The sequence below is a fragment of the Watersipora subatra genome, chromosome 3, assembly GCF_963576615.1.
Source record: "Watersipora subatra chromosome 3, tzWatSuba1.1, whole genome shotgun sequence".
NCBI classification, from domain to species: Eukaryota; Metazoa; Bryozoa; class Gymnolaemata; order Cheilostomatida; family Watersiporidae; genus Watersipora; species Watersipora subatra.
In genome coordinates, this window is record NC_088710.1 from 25,069,478 (window position 1) to 25,094,591 (window position 25,114).

General features: G+C 34.2%; 3 protein-coding genes across 4 annotated transcripts in view; 2 read left to right on the plus strand and 1 right to left on the minus strand.

Moving 5' to 3' along the window:
* Positions 1-25,114, minus strand: part of LOC137389555 (uncharacterized) — a 365,277-nt gene that overhangs the window by 85,960 nt on the left and 254,203 nt on the right. The window lies entirely within an intron of this gene.
* LOC137389556 (uncharacterized) overlaps positions 1-25,114 on the plus strand; it is a 386,829-nt gene that overhangs the window by 31,125 nt on the left and 330,590 nt on the right. The window lies entirely within an intron of this gene.
* The window catches only part of LOC137392131 (uncharacterized), a 127,780-nt gene continuing 117,364 nt past the window's right edge, over positions 14,699-25,114 (plus strand). Inside the window, exons 1-6 of the mRNA XM_068078762.1 lie at positions 14,699-14,795; positions 15,053-15,272; positions 15,377-15,511; positions 16,851-17,003; positions 18,455-18,592; positions 24,555-24,737. Coding sequence (XP_067934863.1) covers positions 14,699-14,795; positions 15,053-15,272; positions 15,377-15,511; positions 16,851-17,003; positions 18,455-18,592; positions 24,555-24,737 — 926 coding nt within the window. The remainder of the gene's footprint in view (positions 14,796-15,052; positions 15,273-15,376; positions 15,512-16,850; positions 17,004-18,454; positions 18,593-24,554; positions 24,738-25,114) is intronic.

Sequence of the window (25,114 nt, forward strand, 5' to 3'; positions counted from 1 at the left end):
CGAGTCGAGTGCCGACTTAGTCTTTTCTGTTCGGTTCTCTGTAATTTCGCTGAGGCCGAGTCTTCTAGCTTTAGAGCGGTTGGCTGGACACGATGGCTAATGGGATAATAATGTCAGTCGTGATGGCTCTGCCATCATGACTGAAATTATTTTCCTCTGCCATATCAGATTGATATACCTGCTTGAACTGAAAAAATTAGATTTTGCTCTGATAATAAGAAATAAATATCACCAGCCGTTGTCGTAAGAAGTAAACACTTGTGCTACTGTTTAGGTCAAAAAGTGTGCCTTTTACTACTTTCATCAGCGGACATGTAAAATGACGGGCCTAACAAAATATCAAAATTCTATGTAGGAAATGAAAATTTAAAATTGTGTAATTTCGGTAGGTAAATTTTTACAGATCAAATTTTTCTTTAGCTTATGGAGAAATCATGTATGTTCATTAAAGCTGTAATGTATACATCATTATTCCTATACACATTTAGCAGTTACTAGCTTTTCATAATGTTACACATAACTAGTGGCTATCTACTTTTACAATAACCAAATCACTTATCAACACACGCTCATATTGACCTCTACACATGTTCATGAACTGTAATAATTATACACGTAAACAAAGTGGCAAATCAAACCACCAATTCTGTTAATTGACACTAAAGTAACCTTATGACTACTTGGTTAACATTCCTTTACTGTACTTCAAGGGCCTTGTGTAAACACTATTTATGACACTGCTGTAATTACTATCACTTAGGCCGTGTATCTATCACAACGGGTAATAAGATAACAACTGGCAACGAGTATGGGATTCACTTGATTGCGCAGAATGTCATAAATTATACATGCATGTCAACAAACGGAGGCTTTTGTTGACAGTCATGTATACTTGTATACTTTGCATACCAAATGTAAAATTACACCAACTATCAATTATAACTATAACTATAATTTATTATCCTATCACACTTTTTAGTCATATATTTTCTTTTGAAACAAGCTCAACAAGCAAAAAACATTAATTTTTTTCTCCATTCACTGGAACCAAGATGATGACTATTTGGAAACATTCACTCTTTATTTTGAATGGCTTGAAATATTCACCATAATAAATGACTGTCAAAATATACTGTCAAAAACAGTCTTTTTTATAGTCTCACAGCTCCTGATATATAAAAAAAGGTCTTCCAGCATGTACACAATTTTTAACTGAACAATTATTTCTAGCCCTCGATGATTGTAGAAACTTTCTATTTTCGCAAAAAATACAGCTACCAGATAAAACTGTGACCCTGTTTCTAGCACAACTCAAAGCAATTTCGGAACACTGTAATGCCTGTGCCAATTTTAGACCATGAGTATTGCGAGTTCAATTTGTATGCAACATTTCATCTGAGAGCACACGTCGTAAACTACTCTCAGGAGCAAAACTGACACTAGATGAAGCCTTAGAAATAGCTAATGGTATGGAGCAAGCCAATAAAGATGTTCAAAGTATGACTAGAGAATCTTAAAAGTATCTTCATTAAATTCAAATATTGTGGGTGTACCATTTCTCTCCAAGAACACAGGCACCTAAAAGATTCTAAGACCTTGTCACACATGTGGTAGTATTAAATGCATAAAAAAGAACTGTCGACTCCCGCAACCATAGTTCTTCAACCTTTGCCTAATAGGAACACCTACAGACTGTCTGCTTGTGGAGGACAGCTATTCCAAAATCAAATCAAAAGGCTTGAAGCAGAACGCAATTTAAACAAACCTGCAGAACTCACACTCTCTAAGCTACAACTAGTGTCTTCTAAAATAAAGATGAATAATCTGCTGAGGTCTGTGGAGAGAACCAGAGATAATGTGCCGCGCTCTCATGAATGGCCATGAAGTAACAACGAAACTGGACACGGGAACTGGGATGTCAACCATTGTTTTAATACTATGATATGTTGAATCATATGTATGTATGTATTACATGCATATTACATTATATGTAACATATATGTATGTTACACATGATGTAATAAAGGAAGATATGCCACATATGTAGTATTTCTAAAGCTGGTTAGTTTGGTGTGCCTGTTATGTTCTCATCAGTCCTGGAAGTAGCTCATCCCAAATGCCATGACATACACTTAGCAACAGGACTCTCAAAGAGTTTACTAGCCCTCTGTTATTTTCCTCTACTATCCCATTAATGGATGAATGATAGGGTGTGGTGAGTGAGTCCGACTTGTTTCTTTTTTACCGTTGGCTGAGCTAATTCATCATCTGCTCTCAAAAAGGGTTTCCCTAATCAATTTAGATCTGCTCAGGTAAACCAAAGTAGTTAAACGCCCAAATGTATTCAGTACTTTTACCATCTTGCCATCTCATGAAAAGGTCAGAGAGTACCAGATGGTCAGAGTAGAGAGATCTTGTGCAGTATCTTGAGCTTTTAGCCGCCCAGCTCTAGCTGCCCTGGAATTACCTTCGTTTCATTGCTGACAACTTTCATTATAGAGTGGCAACGAGTCTGCCCAAACGGCCCAGACTAGGCAAGCTTTTCCAGGTATCTCGCGTTGTTACTCGAGCAAGGTCAAGAGTTGCCAGGGTGGTTTTGGCCTGTCCAGGTTCAATTTCTACATCTGCCACTTTCAAGTCAGGAAGTTGTCCTAAATGGCAGGCCGTCTTGCGGCGTCCTGACGATTAGTGACAAGGTTTTGGTGTCTCACTTTGATTCCTCCGTCTCGTTCCAGCCTTCACGAGCCAGCTCCCACTTAGTTGGCTCTTTATACTAGTTTTTGTGAGCTCACACTGTCGGCTGTCCTCCTGGGTTTGCTGGCTGAGCCCATCTGCATTTTTGTGCCTTTAGCCGGTGTGATGCTCCAGAAGTAACAGAACCTGGCCTTGATGTGTCAGCTGGTAGAAAGGTTCCTTCTATTGATTCCGGGACTGGCTGAACGGGAATCCCGGCTATAAAGGTAGGATCTGGAGTAATTTGGCGCTTTTATGACTAACAGCAGCTCTTTTCACATGAGCAGTAGTTTTTTTCTTGGCGAGTGACAAGGTTTTGCTATGGTACACCAATACCTATTCCATCTATCTTGCTCCTGTCACGGCACTGTTTACACCTTGTGTTTGCTAGCTTGTGAGTCCAATATGTATACCCTCTGATATTTCAGACATCCCAGTACAGGGGTTATGTAGCTGATTTTAAGCTGGTTGAATGCTGACTGCTCTTCTCAGGACCATATCCATGATTTTTTTTTCTGACCAGCCTGTAGTGAGGGCTCATCATCGTGACACACCTAGAATGTACTGTTAATAATAATTGACTGTAACCAAAAATTCTTTTAGCTTCCAAACTCTTTTTGCTAGATTGGTAGTTTTTGCCTTCCTGTTTGGCCATGTTTTCTGGCTATCTGACCCTTATCCCAGCAGTTTTTACATAGATGGCTTCAACTTCAATATGGTTTCTGCCATTTTTCGAAAACCTTTTCTAAAAGCTGAAGGTGCATCTTTTAATTCGTAGCGATATAAGTGTCATATAGGCACAAGTGGAGTGTTCACCAATGGTGACAATCAGCCTCTTGAAAATACTCGACACGAATATCAACCTGAAAGGACAGACCTTCCACTTCCAGAGACAAGAACTGGAAATAAATGCCAACTTCTCTTTGATGTCAACATTCATGCGGGCCTGCAAGTAGCCACTGAGGTAGCATGTTAAGGGCCTGCAAATAGCATGCTGAGGAACGCATTAAATGTGTAGTCGATTCAGGGAAGGAAGTAGTAATCCTGTTTGGTAACTGTTTTGAGTCGGCTGTAGCCTACATAACAATGCCATTTTATTTCCTTTCGGTCTCCCACTCACTATTATTGGGCTCCAAGCTCTGTCGGCTGGTTCTATGAGAGCCTTACCCAGCAGGTCGCATACTTGCCTTTCAAGCCTTGCCATAAGAATGGTCATTTTGGTCCGGGCTGGAATCACCATATCCTTCACTAACTGTACCTTATTTTGCAAAAAGCAGCCACACTGGCAAATGCAGGTCGACGATCGCCATTTTACCAGGACAACCCACTACTGAAATTCTAAGGAGCACTTGGGCAACTAAATGCAGCCTCTCAGAGTGGCATCTTTGTTAGTTCAACTGACTACAATATTTCTATTTTGATATATTTTAGCCTCATTAGGCTTATCAGGTAGAAAAGCAATTGGGCTTTATTGAGCAACATCTTATGGACATCATTTTTTTCGAGTTGGTCTTACAGCACCACAGGAATTTGATTGACCACTTGCTTACTAAACATAGTGTTGCAACCCCGTATCGATCAGCAACTGCACACACTAACCCTCCAGCTTTCTGGAAAAGAAATAACTGAAGTTTGTCCAGCTGAGAGTTTGCGCTCAGGCCAAACTGTACTCTTGCTCCAGTGATGACTGAATGGGTGGTCATATTGTTTTGTCCGACTTTCCTACTAGTCTGGCCAGCTCTTGTGAACTGAGTTGAAGCCCGCCACTTTCGAGGCAGAATCTGCAGGTCTTCTTGCTTAAGCTCGGCTAGTGTAACTGGGATTGGCCATGCCACTTTTAAAGCAGGTACCATCACTCTCCTAATTCTCATTGGTTTTTGAAACTCGGAAGTAGGGCCCCCAGTATCCTTCCTGCACTTTGAGTCTCACCTGGAGCTAAGGACTCGGGTGTATCCATGTGTTTGTTCTCTTGTGCCGGCTCATGTCCTACTTTCTCCATAGGTTAAAATAAGTTACTGAGCCTTTGGTTTTGCTGTCCTCCAGAGGTGATTTTATGTGACGACCTCTGGCGTCCATTTTTTTCCAGTCAATCAGTGTGGAAGGCTTGAGCGCAATGAGTATTAGGCTGTACTGCTGCAACACTACTGATTTACCAGACTGCGCTTTTCACGGCTGGGGCTGCTTCAACGACTATGTCTCTTTCTTTCAAATCCTAAGAAAAGGTTTGTCTTTGCCTGATAACCGTCATTTGCAAGTCGGTGACTGAGCCAGTCTTGTGTTTGCTTTATCTGTTTGGCCAACGGCTTTACCATCAGAGTAAGCGAGTAAGCTGATGAATACCGCTGGGTCATCTCAGCTAGTACTGACACAGGCTTCATCTGGTTATCTTTCTTTTGTCTTAGAAAAACTGGCAAATTTTGCAAAGGCAGTTCCAAACGCCCTCACTGAAAAATGATTTAAGTTTGCTAGTGTTGGTGTGTGCATGGCCAGAAGATGTCTCTGTAGCAGGGGGTAGTTCAAGGAGTTGCAAAACGTCTTGGCTATTGTTGGCAGGTATTGCCCCAACAAGTCTGCATACGTGATAAAGATTAGTCTTTCGACCTCTACATCGTGTCCTTACGGTGAGATCGGGTTGCTTTTCACGACATTCAGCTCGATTTTGGTTTACCTTGTGGAGAGTTCGAAATTTGTCTGCATTGAGGGCATCAAATTCTGCTTATATTTCATTGGGTTGCCCACGACCTTCAACTTCTTCTTTGAGCTTTTTTCGGAAGTGTAATATGAATGCCCCGGCAGTTCACTAAAGGGCATTTTCCACTTCCAGTGGCTGATAAATATTCAGCATACCCTATAATGCCATACTGGATGGTGGTTTTCATTGATATACCTGGTCAGAGTCTCGGTCCAGACATCAGCACCTCTAGAGCTTTGAAGTTTGATCAGTACAATAGTTAAGTTGCCAGGCATAACCTCTTTCAATATATATAGACAAATTTTGATGCTTTTTATATAATTCATAAGAATGCATTTCATATATTTTAATGCACCTTTTTGGCAGCAAACAGTAAGTTTTTGAAAAAATCTGCTTCATCTAATCATAATTTGAATTAAAAACAAGTTTTTATTGTCAAGTATTTATAAACGCAAACATTAATTTGCACATAAAGGTCTCCATGTATACTTTTACCAATGAACAAGTACCTATCCATACTTTTACCGATGTACAAGTACCTACGCATACTTTTTTCGATGAACAAGTACTTATGCATACATGCATAAATGCATATATGTACAAATTGATATTTGCAGTGTCATGGAGACTCATGTGTGTAGAAAGTCTGCAAGATTCCTTTACAACACAACACCAAAATCAGATCAACTCGTCAGTGGTGGAAAAGTATTTATGGATGTGTTTGTATATAAGAAATATATGATAAAGCCCATATGTGGAGAAAGCGCAAAAGTGCTCTGTTCATTGCTTGCGTTGTTTCATTTTCATACACACTGTAGCGAAGCAAACTTCACTTTGCATGACCTAGTTTTATTTAGTTGAACCCAATCAAGTTGAACCAAGTCAAGAGCTGGCCTGTCCACAGGGCCCATTGGATCTGACCTCGAATGTACCATTCTCTAATTAGAATTTAAGTGGAAGAGCCAGCTGAGCCCAGGCTCCAAACAGCTGATTTCTTCTATTATCCCTCCTTGCTTGGTGGAGCTAGTGTCACTGTTAGCGGCAATACCTGGCATAGTCAAGTCTGCATCAGCTCAGGCTTCCCCATGCTGGTGGAGCTGGCTGATTCTTCTGACAGAAGTTGTCAACCACCAGTTATTTTTATTTCTTCTTTGGTATCTTTTTTGGCTACTCGTATGGGTATATGATATCACTTCTAGCTTTTCAGCTGTCTTTAGTAGCTGAAAAAGTAGGTCTCCTTTTGCATTACACCTTCTTCTGGGTTTGAGGATGACTGCAGCATGATTTAACTATTGTACACTGATTTTGCCAAGTACAGTTGATTGGCCCAGGCTTTTATCACCTTGTATGGCCCTATGTATTTGGTGAGCAGTTTTGGTTGTTCTCTTTTTTCTGTTATTATTGTAACTGTCTGATTGTAAACTGTTTGTAATTATTGATTCAGTATCCAATCATTTTTTATTGTAAGCATTGGAGTAGAACATACTTTTTCTAATTATTACTTACTAAATGGTTCACAACTAAACACCTTTGATGTTGTTTCATTTTCTCTCAAAATCTATTGACACTGTTCAAAACACTCTTTTATAATATACAGTTTTAGAGCGTTTATATTTTTATTTTCACATAATAAACTTTGTGTACAGCAATCAAATTCTTCAGATATTACAAATTATATAAACTTTCCATGGTTGATATACCTGCAGGAAATAACAACACCCTAAAAATGAAACATGCGCTGTCTATTTTCTAGGTGGTCAAATATAAAGATCAAATATATTAATAAAACAATAGAAATGAGAAAAACTTTATTATATAAATTTTGGCAGGTTTAGACTAGATTAAATTACTCAAATACTTTAATAATCATTCAACGTATTCATTAAAAGTCAATAGCTTTAAATACCTTAGCATCACACAGCATATGATGCATGTTATATAACACTAGTCAAATATCAATAATTGGCATTTTATCTCCTAATTGTTTTAACAGAACTTCACTGCCCATGCAGTAACTTTATGACGAAACCTAACTTTGACCAGCTGTTCTGAAAGAAGGAAAACGGACAAAGATATTGGTTGGAAACATGGAGCTTCTTGTAGCAAGGCAGATGCCCCCAGTGAAAAGAGGACAAATAGTAATAATTTTGATGAGCAACCGGATTTCAGGAAACCTGGTGAGTAAAGCAGTTGCTTTTTAGTGTGATTTAAACAAATGAAAACGGAAACCTAGAGTATGTATTTATTATTCAATGAATTATAATATGAAGTCAAATGTCTGACATACAATAAAATCACAATGAATGAAATGACGCTAGTATTACCAGAAGAGTTACATTTTCAAATACACCCCAGTTGGTTATTTTATCAATGAATATTTGGTAAATTGATGTCTATTGTTAGTATATAGATGGTTTGTATTATATGAAAGCTAGGCTAGATTTTCATAATTTGACCAAGTTACCTGAACTCAATGTTCATTATGCATATTTCATTAAAATTAAATCATGCTGACCTCATCTTATAAAAATATATAGTGCTCCTTCAAGATATGATTACCCTGATGTACGATTTTTTCACCTTACCAAGGGAAACATGATGATTTTTTCACCACGCCATACAAATCTCATTTCACAAATTCAACAAAATTTTTGCCCAAGTTCAAATTTGGCAGTCAGTGTGCTTATTGTGTGCATGAAAATAGCAAATCCACCGAAATGCTGTTCGACAAAAATATTTTCACAATGCTTTAAAGAGACACGATGACTGATTTCTCTCAGCTCAGCAATTCCTATGTGAAGTGGTAATATCTTTTCTTCAAAATCAGTAGCAAATTTGGATTTTCGATCTCTTCAAAGAGGTCAGTGATCAAGCAACCTCTTCTAACCTCCTAACAAAATTCCACTTCATTATGAAAACAGCATCGGGTGGGTGGGTGCGTGCGTGTGTTTAGTAAGCTAAATTTTGAGGTGAATTCAAAGTTTATGTTATACGTGCATTAGTCTTGAAGGCAAGAACTCTCTATGGTGCCTTATAATGTTACATTTCATTGCAGATCATAACCATAAACTTACTGTAAGGTTACTATACTATTATGTTAGTTTTTAATATGCGCATCACTTATATAAAACTTTGACAATTTTCACCAGGGGATGTTTGCATTATATAATTACTAGGGTTTCTATACTCCTGCATATGATTTTTTTCACTATATTATACCAACCCTGGAATGGATCAAAATTGCATCCTGTGAGTGCACTGCACTGTCCATCAAAATGTTTTCTAAAAATATTTTTCACCCTTTCGCAGAAAAATTTTCAAGATTATATCAGACCCCAGTGGGTGAATTAATTTACTGCAAAATCACTTTTTTTAAAAAGATTTTATGACTGCTCGCTATCTCTTGGTAATCTGGCTCTCACAAATGATCTTGAGTCAAAGTGGATCTCAACTTGATTGATCTTGAACTTGATCTTGATCTCAAATGATCAAATGATGTTGATCTCAAATGATCTTGATCTCAAATGATCTTGATCTCAAATGATATTGATCTCAAATGATCTTGAACTCAAATGATCCTGATCTCAAATGATCTCAAATGATCAAATGATCTTGATCTCAAATGATCTTGATCTCAAATGATCTTGATCTTAAATGATCAAATGATCTTGATCTCAAATGATCTTGATCTCAAATGATCTTGATCTCAAATGATCTTGATCTCAAATGATATTGATCTCAAATGATCTTGATCTCAAATGATCTTGATCTCAAATGATCTTGAATTCAAATGATCAAATGATCTTGATCTCAAATGATCTTGATCTCAAATGATCTAGATCTCAAATGATCTAGATCTCAAATGATCTTGAACTCAAATGATCAAAGGATCTTGATCTGAAATGATCTCAAATGATCTTGATCTCAAATGATTTTGAACTCAAATGCTGATTTACACGCACGCGCACGTACACACACGTACACATGTACACATACGCATATTTTCCAATACTTAGCTATCTGATATTATTGTATGTTAGTAAATCTTAACAATTGCCATTGATTTTTATGAACTTCCTTGAGTTTCTGTATCTGAGAGCTGATTGACTTCTGAAAAAGTTGATCATCTTCATAGCCTCACCTCACACATTAGTTGTTGAAATAGATTATTTGGTTTTCTGCATAAAATAGTTTGGTGAATGATGCAATAGAATGCTAGCACTGATGCCATATCATTCTTCAATCTAGCTATGACACTGCTCTCTTCCAACCACGGCTTTTGCACCATCTGTTGTGACAGATATACATTTATGGAGAGGTATATTCATATTATCAAGTCCTTTAATTCGTGCATCATAGATAGCTGGGTGGTGGTTTCTCCTTCTAATCCAACCAAAGTAAGAAGCCCTCATTTATTTCTTCACCATCAAAGAATCACCGACACAGGATATAAAAATAAAACATAATACTATGCTTTATAAAGAAACATGCTGATGCTTTATAAATAAGCGTGTAGTATAAATGTTTGGATTAGTCACTTTGAACCAAAAATCATAAAATAAGTGCATCATCCTCCACTTGGAGTTGTGTTCTCCTTCAACTGTCTCCTAAAATGCACTTGTATGACTTCAGTTTGCAACTACAGTGCACCCTCGAGATACGATGGTAATCTGTTCCAAGGCTGGCATCGTATGGTGAAAAAATCGTATATCCGGGTATAGGAACCATTGTAATTATACAACGAAAAAAAATGGTAAAAATCGTCCGAAATATTAAAAAATGTTGTACATATTGAAAATTAGTAACAAAATAGTATGTTAACTCTAGTAACTATAGTTACCTACAGTATCTGTGTTGTATTAAGTGCACCTAATGATTAAAATCTGCAATACTGTAAAACTATAGTCTGTGTACCAAATGCAGATCGTATGGTAACAAGTTCTTACCTTCAAAAGGTACGCGTAACATAAACGTTGAATTTACTTCAAATAAGTTTAGCTTGCCAAACTCACCCTTAAAACCTAGTTTTATTATGTATTTTGAAGTATTTTAATGAATTTCAACTTTTTATCACGAAATTTTATCCTTCATAAGTTTGTCTTCACTTTCATTATAAAATTTAGCGTGTCTAGTTGAAACATTTTTCGACCAGAATTCAATAAGAAAGGCCGACCGATGCAGTTATCGAAAGCGGCCTTTCACACACCTGACCATTTAATGGCTACAGAAAATTTTTTTTTTATTTACTATACAGGACATACATACCTTTGGAGTAACGTGACTTTAGCTGGTATATTGTAGCGAATAAAGCAGAGAGGAGGAAAAAAGGTATCAATGCTAATTATGTTGCTGTACACTTGGAGATTAATTTAATACGTAATAAAATGGAATTTTTAGCAAGCTAAAGAAGGTTGTCTAGTCCGGTCCAATTTTTCTTCTGGTTTAAAAAAAAATGCTGGAGCAATGCAGAGAACTGTTAGCTAGCTAAAGCTTGTAGAATGATCCATAGAAGGTGCTACAATAGTTTTTCTTGTATGAAATGTGCGCAGGAATCCATGTAACTATACGTACAAAGTTTATACATATTTATACCCTAGAGGAAAGGGCTTTAACAAGTTTCAAAAAGTAATGTAAATGTGTCAACTATCATGAGTAGCTAGTTATATGAATTACATACATACAATGAATTGTATTCACATAGGAGATAACAAGCCCACCTGCAAAGACATGGTTAAACAAGAAAATAAAATATAAAATCAAAAGGAAAAAAAATAGAATGAATAAAATATGAAAAATGTACCACAAGAAACAAATAATATATATTATACATGCATTGTTTTAATGTACCAGTCCACATCAGTAAATTAAACACTTGAAATATTTCTGTGAATGTTGGGTTTTCTGTATCTTCTACTTCCTCGCCTTTACTAAATGGTTGCTCCTTTTGAATGCTGATCACGTGCATGACCTAGCTCATTCAAATCTTCAGTCGGAAGCTCGTTCTTGTGCTTGCTTTAATTGAGCTCTTGTTTTAATAATAATTGCAAATGCTGATTGGTTGCGATCATATTCCTTGACAACGTTAATAATATGGGTGCTTTTTTCTTATTTATGACATCCAACTTTGTTGACATAGAAATCATTTTTCCTTCGTTTTGTAACATTTGTATCGGTCTCAGATTCCATAGCTAACAAATTAAATGTAGATATTTGCAGTTATATACGTATGCCGACTTAAAATTTTATAGTAAAAGCTATAATAACGCTACAAATGAATATTTGCTTTCGCTTGTGTATTTTACACAAAATTTCCGGATGAGTATAACTGGAGTGGCTCAGAACCTGGTCACTTGACGGGGGAATTTTCGGTTTTTCTCACATGTCTTGCACATGCTCAGTTGCATTCAATCATGTATCATGATTAATATTAGACACTTGCCACAATGCTATATTCTATCACAGCAATAGTGCAATAAACCACTACTAATAACCCAATATTGTTCAGAAATATAAGATATTATCCAAAAATGTGCATAAATAGTTGCAGAATCTTGCATAAGATTATTGTACACAGAGAGGTACATGTTTGGAAAATGTATAGAAAAATAGAGAAATGTATGACAAAATTTAAATCTAGAAAAAATTGGTAAGATTTGGCATGAGATATTAAATATTAGACAAAAACAGAAAATTCCCTCATCATGTGACCAGGTTCTGAGCCACTCCAGTTATACTCGTCCAAATTTTCCATGCAGAATGCTGACATGAGAGAAATCGATCATCGTGTCGCTTCTAAACGTTCTGAAAATGTTTTTGGCAAACTATATTTCAGTGTTTTTTTCATTTCGACGTGCGTTATGAGCACACCGACCGCCAAATTTTACCTCGGGCGAAACTTTTCTCAAAATTTTATGGTGAAATAAAATTTGTATAGCGAGGTGAAGATATCACAGTGTTTGACTTCGTAAGATGAAAAAATCGTATATTAGGGTAATTGTATCTCAAGGGTGAACTGTACATGATAAAAATAACATTACCAGTTGATCGTGTACAAACAGTAGCCTATATGCCTTACAAAGACTGCTAATTGAGTAATAGGCCATTATATCAGTAGGCTCATCAATAGCAATTGAAAAGTAATCTACTTGGTCTATATGGGTTAGCAAAGTCAAGCTAATCATTAATGGTTTCAATTCTACCAGTAGAATTTTTTCCAAAAGGTCGTATAGCCTTGAATTTACGAATCATATCACGCTTATCTGGAAAAAATTGTTTGCATAGCCTCAATTTAACCATGCATTATTTAACAATCTCAGCTTGACAATAAGAAAGCAATGCTTTTGTAAGAGTCTTTGACATTCGTAGAAAAGCTTGTGTAGCTTGTCTATCAGCAGCTGTGAAATGAGCTGAGAAATGCGTTGCTGAGAAATTTTTCTGCAGAATGAGATTTTTTCCTCCAGACAGCTTGCAAAAACTGCAACTAGAGATCCAAATATACGCAGTTATGATTTTTGTTGTCTGATTTTTATACATTTCTTGAAACTAGATTTATGTAACAATTTTGCATACAAATTTATCAGGCAGAAAAACAAGATAGAACCGGTTGCATATCATGGCAAAAATATTTTCTAACTTGAACAATTTATTTCCAGCAGGGTCTTCAAAATTTTCAGTAAAGTGTAAACTTGCATTTAATTTTCTTTCTACTTTCAATTTAATTAAAAATCAGCGTAGATAATAAAAGAATGTAGACCAGTAAGACAACAGAGTAGGCTTTTTGAGAATACCTATATGCAAAACTAAACAAATAACTAGCCAAATATATTTATAATCAACAGGCTCCGAAGCATCGCAATGTTTTTGAAGGCCATATTTAGTCGTTTCGTAAAGTATAACATTTATAATGGACAATGTTATAAAAAGCTTTAGGTAATGAAAAAACACTTACCTGTTTAAGAATTCGAACTTCTACTCTTGCCCAGCTGTCATCAAAATGTAATTATTTTGGTTTTGAATCAGCTCCTCTTTGATATCCGTCATTATTCCTTTTTTCATTTCAGTCTCACTTTCGCAATCCAATTCACTCTGTTGATCTTCTTTTTCACTTTCATCGTCTTCCTCACATTCTTCTGCCCTAAAATCATCTTCTTTACTTTCAAACCAGTCGATATCTTCCTGTAAACAAATCTTTTTAGCAGCGCTTGAACAATCGCTTCCGTTCATAATGATTAGCTTTCCGTAAAGGACGATCAACATTTAGCAAAGTGTTCTTGTTGCACACGCGTATAAGGGACTAATTATAGCCTCAAAATAGTAGTATGATGTCTTTTAAAACTTTTTAAATTATTAATTAATTTGTTGTGTGATTTAAAATGATTTGTGGGTGCATGACTTCCTCTGTCTTTACATACCATGTTGTACATCTCATGTTCCTTCAGCCTTTCATATTGTTTAGGCACTCCGCATCAGGATACTTAGAAACTAACAAACTGTTAAACTTTCATTCCCTTCTGATAACTTTTTGAATGTTGCTTGGAAGTGACATGACATCTAGTGAAATTAGCAGAAAAAAAATTCAATTAGCTACCAAACCTATTATGGTAGCGCCGGTAGTTTTAATATGTCACTCTCAATAGACCTGCTTTTATAAGCTCTGCAACCTTCTGCCCTTTTGCAACACACTTAGATCAACTTGAGAAACATAATGGCACATATCAAGTTTTGTGTAGCACTCATTCATTTCCCTCTTTCCTCATTCATAGCAGTTTCCACACTGACATCACTGCTGCACTGGTGGCGCCATTTAAACATTCCATGATCAATACAACAATGTGATGAATAGATGTCATTAATAAATATGTTTTTCTGTAAGTTTAAGTGTTAAATTACAAAATGAACAAATTTTTAACAAAATCATGCTAAGCCAACAATTCGAAGCTTTTTGTGTGGGAGTTGAAGGTGCGAATTGATCAATCTATTTTCCTCACTTCCTACAAGTGAAAAGTAAAGATAAATTCTAATCATAAACCTGATTTACTAGCTAAAGCTGCTATAGAAAATTTGACGCAAATATTATAGCGAGGTGGACATCCAAATATTTATGAAACGATTATTGGTTATAGCAAAAAAGTATAATTTTGTTAATTAGTAAATGTGTCCATGACTAGTAAAATTATTACTTTTAGTTTAGTATATATATATATATGAGAGACTCAAAGTTCAAGATCGACTTACCTCCATTATCCTAGCTTCCTCTGCAGCATAACACTACTGATGCCTGTCAGCTCTAACTATATGCTGTCTGCCTCAATCATTGACAACCTGGTGCTCGGAAAAGTCCGAGTCACTTTCGCTGAGGATTTGAAGCATTGTAAAAGTTCTGTTGTTCATCAAAAAAGGTGTCGATTCAGCGTGCATTATTCAGTAGTTTGATACATTTCCTAACAATGAAATTCTTCAAAATCACAGACAACGGGTTTGTTAGCAATAACATTTATTATGACCTTGTTAAATTTTTGTGCTGGTTGATGGCTAAGAAAATCGTATATCTGAATGAATTTAATGGTTTAATCACATCTTTAAACATATCTTTATTATATTTATAATTGTTCTTTTTATCATTTCCAGCGACCACACTGAGCTACAGACACTCTGGAAAGCCAGAATGGAATGGTGAGCTTAGAGACCTTGTGTGTAAACATAGAGATGACGAGCAAGAAATTAAAACAGATATTGGAGAGCATCATATAACTCACCTAACAATTAATGGAGATTGCCACCTATCACTAGTTGACATTGCCCCACACATGACGCATTTACGCTTGCGAAACACTTCTGCAGTAAAAAGGTAGGATATGGAAACTGTGCAATAAAAGGCATTTATACATTTTGGTATAGCTTATACTCACAGTGTTTTCACCAGTTTAAATGGATGTTTGTAATGTATTTTAGTCTGAAAACATTCACCACCCTCAAAAAGTTAGAACTTTGCCGGATTGACCTCTCACTAGAATGGCCAAGCTTGCCTGCAAACTCTCTTGAAGAACTTCGTGTGATTGACTGCAAGATGAAAACTCTTCCTAGCTGGTAATTCAGTTGATTTATTTAGTATGATTCCACTACGATGCATTAAATACAGAATAATGGTAAACTTGCATTACTATATTTTAAGAATATTATTTACTAAAGGTTTGAAATTAGTCAGATGCTACCAGAAGGTTGTGACATATGTGAGTTTACCTTATCATAGGTAATCCTTGCTATAATAAGAACTGTGCTTGTCAGTTTGTCTGTCTGAAGTCACACCAACAGTGTTAGAGAAAATATTGGACTGAACATGATATGATCTCTATTTAACCTTCATAAATGATTGCCTTATATGTAGACCTAATTATATTACCTAAATCAATTGTTCTCTAGATTCTTTATTTCAATTATAATAATGTCACATTAAAATTGTTAACTAAATAGTAATTACCATATTACGAATTTTTACTAGTTGTTTGTCCAAAAATCTAGCGGTTTGTAAGTTGCTTAAATGATATTTTTAACTGGAAACAAAGTCGCTCTCGGTTAATTTATAATGTAATTTTTTAACTCTGGTATGCAAATGCTTGTGATGAGTTTATGGAACAGCTATGCTCACATTTAAAGATTGAAAAATATTGTTTGATTGTGATTCATGTTTTTCAAGTGACTGACAGCAAAAATATTGTTAATATAAAAGATGGTGTGCCTAAAATGGAATATGAAGGTGGTTAATTCACATTAGAACTACTTGTGTGCGCTTCAAAAGTTGTTTGAACAGCATTTAGCTTTTTCACAGTTTAGGAACTCGCCAGCTTCATGTAATTTCACCGTGTAAAATAGGGAATATGATGCAGTCTATGGACAACACCATGAATAAATAATAGTCTCACTATTGATACCTGCACTAAAAAAGGTATTGTTCTTACATATTCTATAAAAAACTAATAGATTTAATGATTAGTATGTTTTCTAGTTGCGGAATGAAAATACAGAAACAGTTTGTTGTCATTTTAACAGCTCACACCGATGTCACTGATTTGAAATGGCTAGACTGTGATATGATAGAAATAACATGAAAGTATTTGTTTATAATATAATATATAGATGAATAGGTGACTAGAACTAAATATTTTAACAGAGGTTGAAACAATAATTATTTTATATTTTCGAATGTTTTGAATGTAGTGAATATAATTGAGATAAAAATGGATTCATTGTATAAAGCAGATCTGATGACAAATCTATTAGTCAAGTCTTTACTTGGTGCAGCAGCCAATTACTCTGAGGTGTTTTAAGAGAAAATATACCAGAAATCAAGTCAGTATAGAAGAGTGAATAGATGATTTATTGAACTACTTTTCAATATATTCTTATTATTTATATCATCTGATTTCAGGTTTGAAAAGCTAAATAGGCTAAAGGTATTGAGGATATCATGCTCTGAAGAACATTATAGATCCCTTCAATCTATTCCTGAGTTAGTGACCAAACTTACTTCATTGGAAGTACTTGATTTGTCTAACAATGGCGTGAGACAAATCCCAGACAGGTATCAAATACATATGAAATTCACTTCAATGTTTGATATGCCTACTCTGTCAAAGCCTTACCGCATCTGACTGTTGCAAATTTAGCTACATCCAGAATATTCATAGAATGTATTTTGATATTTCACCTCATAATGATAATGGCTGGTTATATATTATAATAAAGTTTATCAGTAGAGCTGCTCCGCTTTTGGTATCGGAAACCGTATCTTACTGAGTTATCAAGCCAATCACACTGCATGCTATTCTTGTTATATGGAATGTTGTCAAAGCTTGAGAAAAATTTTTTCTTCTTCAGACCATTAGATGAACCAAGACAAATTATTGTATGCTTTTGCCTAATTTTGTTTGTAAAGTTAATCAATATTGTTTTAGATTTAGTTATTTTTTTATTGTCACAGAATAAGTAAGCATCTGATTGTGAGGAGTTCTTTGGTACCTTAGGACCCTAGGACACTTATGTATTCGGGTCATCTAACTTTCGCATTTTCGCGGTGTCATCCTCTCGCAAAAATTTTGTGAGCGAAACTAAACTATCATAACAAATGAGCGAGAACGCGAAGTTAAATGGCTTTAATCATTGATATCCACAATAAAATAGTCATAATAGAAATGCAGGTAATTGTCGTGTGTGGTTGGAATCAATGGGAAATTTTTGGTAAACTCATTATAGCAAATACACCGACTGAGCAGCATGGCAAAGCAAATTAAGATGATATCAGTTTAGTCACCGAAGTTATCTGAAGTATCTGATGAAGATGAAAGTCTGGTAGGTGAAGTCGTAAAATTGAATAATAATTATTGTAGTGATGAATTTTATTGTAGTGGCGACTGGACCTGAGGAATATAATCTGTGTTTTCCACTGCATTTATTTTCACATCACTATAGGTTCGCGCTCATCAGAACCGGGAAATTAAGTTGCGGCGAAGTTTTACTCTGTGTGCAACTCACGAAACTAAATATTAGCGAAATATAAGTGTCCTAGGGTAAGTAATTTGTATGCAAAATATTTTCGCATGAGTGATCTTTAGTTTTTAGATCTTAGGTGCTGGTACTGTCAGTGTACTATCATTAATATACTTCTGGTACATCACTTTCATTTCATGGTTCACATGCTAATTTAATTCAGCTTCCTTTAGTAATCAGAGATAAATTCATCAGAATAATTCAGCATCCTTCAGTGCTCAAACACAGTTTAAAATTAAGGCATAATGTTGGAAACCTTATATGGTTATAACTTGTTGGTAGACATTTGTAGCTCATTTCTATGATATTTTAAATAAAAGATGATGGGTATAAATTGATGGGTTAAAGATAAGTTCTTACTGTATAGCTGTGTATCACTGCTATGTTTAAAGCAAATTTGAATCTTTCAGCAAATTTAATAAAATTAAGGCTAAAGATATGAACATTTCATGAGAGAAAAATCTGTTTAATAAAATTCATTTGCAGCTTGGGCTCCCTGACATTGCTGAGAGAGTTGAATCTTTCTAGAAATCCTATTGAAGTGCTTCCTGAGTCTATCACTGCATTGAGTTCACTTGAAAAGCTGGACCTGTCAAGTTGCGAGATAAGCCAACTCCCAGATAGGTAAATATACACATAGTTATATGAAGTCCTTCTATGAACAACTTTCACTACTTATTGATGAGCAGCCATGTTAACTTGCTGGTGGTTAAATATTGAATTTAAAGTGGGTTACTTTACCCTAAAACTATAAAAATAGAATTATAGTGTAGTAATTATCGACAACTATTATGAAGTTTTATTATTTTTCTCATGAGCACCTTTCCTACTCTAACTTATTATATTATCACTATTATTAATCTTAAGTATTAATATTGTTATTGTTGTATTATTCAGATTACTTAAACCTTGAGTAGTCTGAACCAATTTTAACCTCCACTGAGTTTTCATGAAAATCTCTGTTATTAATTAAATGTGGATTTCTCTAAACTTATCAAACTGTAACTGGCAGCCACATAAAAGTGTAAAATTTTATTCCAAAGATTTAAATTTTAAATGATTTTAATTTAATGAAATAAAGTTAATGATATTAAATATGTTAATGCTTACCATAAAACATGCTGATAGTAGGGAGCAAAATTTGTTTACTTTCCTACATCAGTGATCGAACCTTTTTTTAAATTTCTGACAGCAATTTTTAATGTTCTTCCATACCTATCGCACAGCTGAGTTCTTTATTCATACTAAAGATAGAGTGGACCAACAGAACCTGTCTATATTAATAATGAAATTGTTTGCCAACTTTTAAAGAAGTTAGAAAAATGATAAGGATACGAAATGGTAGAAGAGTTTGATGACAAAGTTCATTAAAACTACAATTTTGATGGATATATAAATAGAACGGTAAACGTGAAATTGCCTGTTAGAATTCTGGAAAAGTCTAAGCACGCTGATATCTCTATATGTTGTTGGTATTCAAAATAGCTAGATACTCAACACTTTATGCCTAGTGCATGCTGAAATTGAAATCTTTTTGAACTATTTACTTTTTTAGATTCCTTAAATGTTGGCTGGGAGGACTGATAATGTCATTCATTCAAAACATTATATGTAAATAAATAGATAATTATCTTAAACATTTTCATCGAGGAGCAAATCAATAATTGCCTGTACTGTATTTACATATACTAATATATAATACATATACCTTCATATGTAGAATGTATTTACCTTTGGCTGACCTGAAAAAACCAAATTCTCGTTTTCAAAAACACAGCTGTGTGTCAGCTAGAACTCTTTTAGCCTGAAGGTAAATTATATCACACTACGCTTATGTTACAGGTATTTATACCATGGTTTTCAAAAGATGACCGAATGGAATTTAAACGTGGCTTTTCAACTTTTTAAATTTTTTTTCGGCAATTTTTCAGTTCAAAACACTATTTGTGCTACTTTACTCTGTAAAAATTATCTGTGAAATCATATAAAACAGTATTTTTATTTCACTCCAAACTAATGATGTGCAGTAACCTCTGTAAGAATTGCAGTCAATACATAGTATGTTGGAGTGCATCACATAATCTCATGTTATCTTATCATCTCATGAAGTAAATGCACTATACAGTTTCACTAATCTTTGCTTTTTAATGCCACCTAAATTTAGTCAAGAATCCTCAATAAAATATGGATCACTCTTAATATAAATGTTGAATGGAGTTAGGACATCAGTCGGCGCAGAGTATGATTTCAATTATGGTTTAATTTAAACTACTGTTTTCGTGTCAAGTCAAAACTATACAAATGTTGAAGCTCTGTTCTAAACTAAAATTTCAGCAACCATATTCAATAATGACTCTACTTGTATACTGTTAGATCACTCAATACTCTTATCTCATCATTTGAATTTGACCAGTAAACCATATTAAACTGGTAGATATATGGTATTTTACATACACTATTGTTTAAAACTAAGTATTTTAAGCTTTATTACGCATCACAGTGTTAAAAATAAAAATAATAATGTAAAAGCGTGTTAGAAAAATATATTATGAAAGACCAACAAATGATGTATAAGCTCTAGTAGTTCAGATGTTGTGTAGTTTATCCTAGAGTATATTATAATATGTATTTGTATAGCCTCTATCAGAGAGATACCAGTTTACATCTACATATCCATGTATTTTCTTATATACTTTCAATAATACAAGTATGATGTAGTGCTGTATTATTGTACATAATGATGTATGAGCTCTAGTAGTTCATATATTGTGTAGTTTATCCTAGAGTTAATTATAACATATATTTGTATTGCCTCTATCAGAGAGATACCAGTTTACATCTACATATCCATGTGTTTTGTTATATACTCTCAATGGGTCTTTTGGCCCATGTGTGATGATTTTTAATCGAATATTAAAGTTACATATGAAACATTGGAAGGGACCAGCAAGAGTAAAAATGCTACTGTGTATTCCATAAAGCTTATGCAACTAGATGTAATGATTCTAACACCTTGTGTTCAAGTTGTTTATATGTATCAGTAACTACTGGTCCTCAGAAATTGTGCGGGACTTTAATATGGCATTTGATCTATTAGTACTTATACCTCCCCTGATGAATTTCTAATTTTTGTAATAAATTAAACATTCTGTCTAGTAGTGTATAAATACTTGTGTTTTTCGCACCAATAATAAAGTTTCTAGAGACATATATTATTATATGATGTATACAATATATCATACTTGTAATACAAAAACACAAAGATAGGATTGGGGGTGTTTTTGGCAGTAACACAAACAGTTTTACAAATTGGAATGGCTAATTATTACGTTGCTGAACAAAACTCATAATAAATGTAAGTATATTGTGAAGAGTTTTGCCCAATAAAGAAAAAATGTGGACCAAAAAGAAGTCGGTGTTAAGCTCAATATTTTTAATACATTTCACAACCTTTGCATTCCAAGGATGGTTATCAAGACTCACTATATTATAGAGAAAGGGTTCTGGCACTTGTTTATAACTATATTCAGACACCACTGCTTGACTTCTTCTACATGTATTCAACTGCGCACTTGAACAAGTTCATTGATCAATTCTTTGAAATGAATTGACTCCAAATAATGGAGTTAATAAATAGTAGTTGTTTATTTATGGGATCTTACATATCTAACTGACTCTATTACATACTTTGTCTTCCTCTAGAATGTAGGCTTCCTTATAAATGATAAAGGCGGCAAATGCCAGCCGAGATTCGCACTAGCCGGCCGGTGTAGCCAGTGCGGTTGATATGATGATTTGGTATTTGATATGATTTGGCTGGTACTGATGTTTTGATGACTCAGCAGATATTAGAGACGCCTAAAATAGGTATCATAACATTTACTGAATATTAATTAACTTAGCTGTTCTAAATATTTGTTTTTGCGAAAATGATTGTTGATATCTTGATATATATAAAAAAAATCTGGCACTATAATACTTACCTTTTAAACTGTATGTAAAAGTAAACTCTATTGATTAAAATTTATTGCAGTAAAACTAATTCTTGCTCTCAATACATAAAATATAGTCTTTGTAACTTTTCTGTGCATATATTTTTAGAAAACCTTAATTTGCATTAGTTTATTGGATTATAAATTTTGTTTAAATTTTGCGTGTCAAAAACTAATATAGCTTTTTGGTTCAGAATATTATATATAAACGATTACATTATTTATATAAAAATATTTATCAAATAAGTTGAATGTTACATTTGCTAATATAAAAAAACCTTGCTATATAATATTTAGGTTAAATGAAATTTAAAAGTTACAATGATAACTATTTTTGTGTGCTAATCTAAGATAACTTTTCTGTGCAAAGACTTTTCTATTATTCAAGCAAAATTGGTTATTCACCTAGGCTTGAATGACACAAAAATGAAACAAAAGGCTTTTTCCTGAACAAGAACAAAATAATTTTGACCAAGTTGCTCCCATAGAGGAGCCAACTTGTTGCAAACCCAAAAGCTTTAAAAACCTTTGGAGGACTAAATAGCCTAATTTGGATATACAAAAGAAAGAGGTCTTATCTGACAAGTACAGAGCTTACTCATTTAGTCTTAAATTAAAAAATGACTACATAAAAGCTAAAAATAAAGTTTCATCCCATATCAAAGAAGCAAAAGCTGATTATTATTGTCATGGAATACTATAAACTAATGACCCCAGAGAGCCTTGAGATTTAATAAATAATTGTGGACGAAACCAAGGTGAAACCCAACAAATTAAAATAAAAAGATTTTTGGGCAGAAATTTGATTTGTATTTAACATATAACAACATTTGCCATTTTAACTTTCAAACTACATATCATGAAATAAGTGTTTTGTGTAATTGAAATGAATTAAAAGAGAACAAAAACGACTGTAAAGGTTTTTAAACTTTTTCTAACAGCTGTAACTTTCAAACTTCATATCATGAGGAAATGGTTTTCGAACCACTGTAAATTTAAAAGTTCCTAACTTTTTGTGATGCAAAGCAATTTTAATAGCGTGCAGTGGAGCCTATTCAAGTGGAAATGTTGTAGCGTTGCTAACCGAGTTCTTCGAAATCCGAACAATATTTCCCATTAAAATAAAATTATGTAGATTTTAATCCATTCCAAGATGAGAAAAACTTGAGTAAATTCGGAGATATACTTCAGTAAAGTATTTTTTTCAACATTTCACACCATAACCTGTACTGTATACATCATACTATAAATAGAAACGGGTATATGAAGATCATGTTTAATTTTGATAAAATGTTTTATATTTATGATGATGAAAAAAGAAAGCAAAGGTAAACATGTCGTACGTTTGGCTTTTAAAACATCCAGAGCATTAAAGGTTAAAATACAATACTAAAAATTATAAAAATAGATAGTGAAACAGCAAAAAATTCTACAGAGTATTACATCAAAAATCAAAGCAAAAAGAAAATATAAACAGCAAAGGCCTGTTTACTTCACATCTTTAAAGAAGACTCATCCTCCAGAACAATTTAGGGTAACTCGACTGGAACTGTTATCTCTCTAGCAAATTTATTCGGTAGAGGAGGTTGTCTCACATGGTTTCTCCCTTTTTGTAAAGATTTTATGAAGCGTAAAATGCTAATCCAGTTCCAGGCGTTTCTGAAGCTTTGCTAATTGCAATGCCCATGCTCCAGTGTAGTCGAGAACCGAATTTATGTTCAAGCTCCGAGGCAAACAAATCTCAAAATCTTTGTTGGAAAATCTAAGGCTAAAATAATTAGCGCCCGCATGCTGTATATTTTATATGAAAACATATCTGATCACTATGGCGTTCTAGCTCAGTAGAGCATCCGGATAAAACACTCGTTGATGCAAAAATCGTTGGGAGTCCAAATCCATCAGGATGCAGAATATCAAGATGTTAAGACCTATAGGTGGAAAACCGACAGATATATGATACACGACGACACACGGACATACTTTGAGAAATATATATATATATATATATATAGCTAGATCTATTTTTATATTTTCTATCTATCGATTTTCATTTGATATTCTGTTGGTTAGTTCTGGTGGTTGTATGATCAATTTTTTTGAGCACATTATCACAGAAACCATGGCCACCACTATAGCAACAACAAAATTGTTATTGTTATTGATGTAATTGAGTTAATATTAATAGTATTTTGTGAGCACTGATCACTTATTATTATGGGTTAATAAATACCAATTAATGTCAAAGCGATAATCAAAAAGAGGTGGTGTTCAATAAAAGGATTGAGCTGTATTTTTCAATTCTTGTCTTATAGTGGCCTTCCAGTAGTTAAAATAATTAAATTTCTCTTTTATTCCTTTAAACTTAATCCATCCGAAGTTGAAGCATAACATAAAGTGTCTAAATTTAAATATAGCAGTAATTTTTATAGTTAGTGAAGCGGCTAGCTACCCTGAAAGTTGATAGAATGTGGTAATTAGATATTATGGAATTCTCAGCTCTAAATTAAACACCCGTTTTTGGCTTTGGGTTCGCATGGATGATCAGTTGAATCAGATTTCTGTCATTTAAATTTACTCATGTTTTCCTATTTTAGTTTGATACAACTTCAAAAGCTAAAGGTTCTGAGGATCACTGGCTATTCCGAGCTCTCGGACGACATGTTTACACATAACTTCATATTTCATGGCCTTCAAACCTTTCCTGAGGTGGTGACCAAACTGACTTCATTAGAAGAACTTGATTTGTCTGGCAACCGGATCAATGAACTACCTGACAGGTGAGAAATAACAGCTGCTCTACGGTGCCGTGGTAGCTGTTTCCTTGTATCAATGTGATGATGTATATTTAAGTTCAAAGGTTTAAAAGACATTTATATAAAATACATTACACTTCACACAGTTCAGATTCACAACAATTCTTTACCGGTTTGTTATGAAGGCTTTTGCCATGTTTTAATACTGTTTCTTATTGGTGGTAACTAGAATAAGCTATTAAATTTTAACTCTTCAATTTTATGGCTTATTGCTCTGACAAGATCTAAACATATTTTGATTGTTTTTGTGTAATTAAAATACAGTAAGTCATTTATTTTTTCAAAATTTTAAAGTTTCACAATGTAACTTTTTAAAATTGAATGTTGCAAAATTTTTGAAC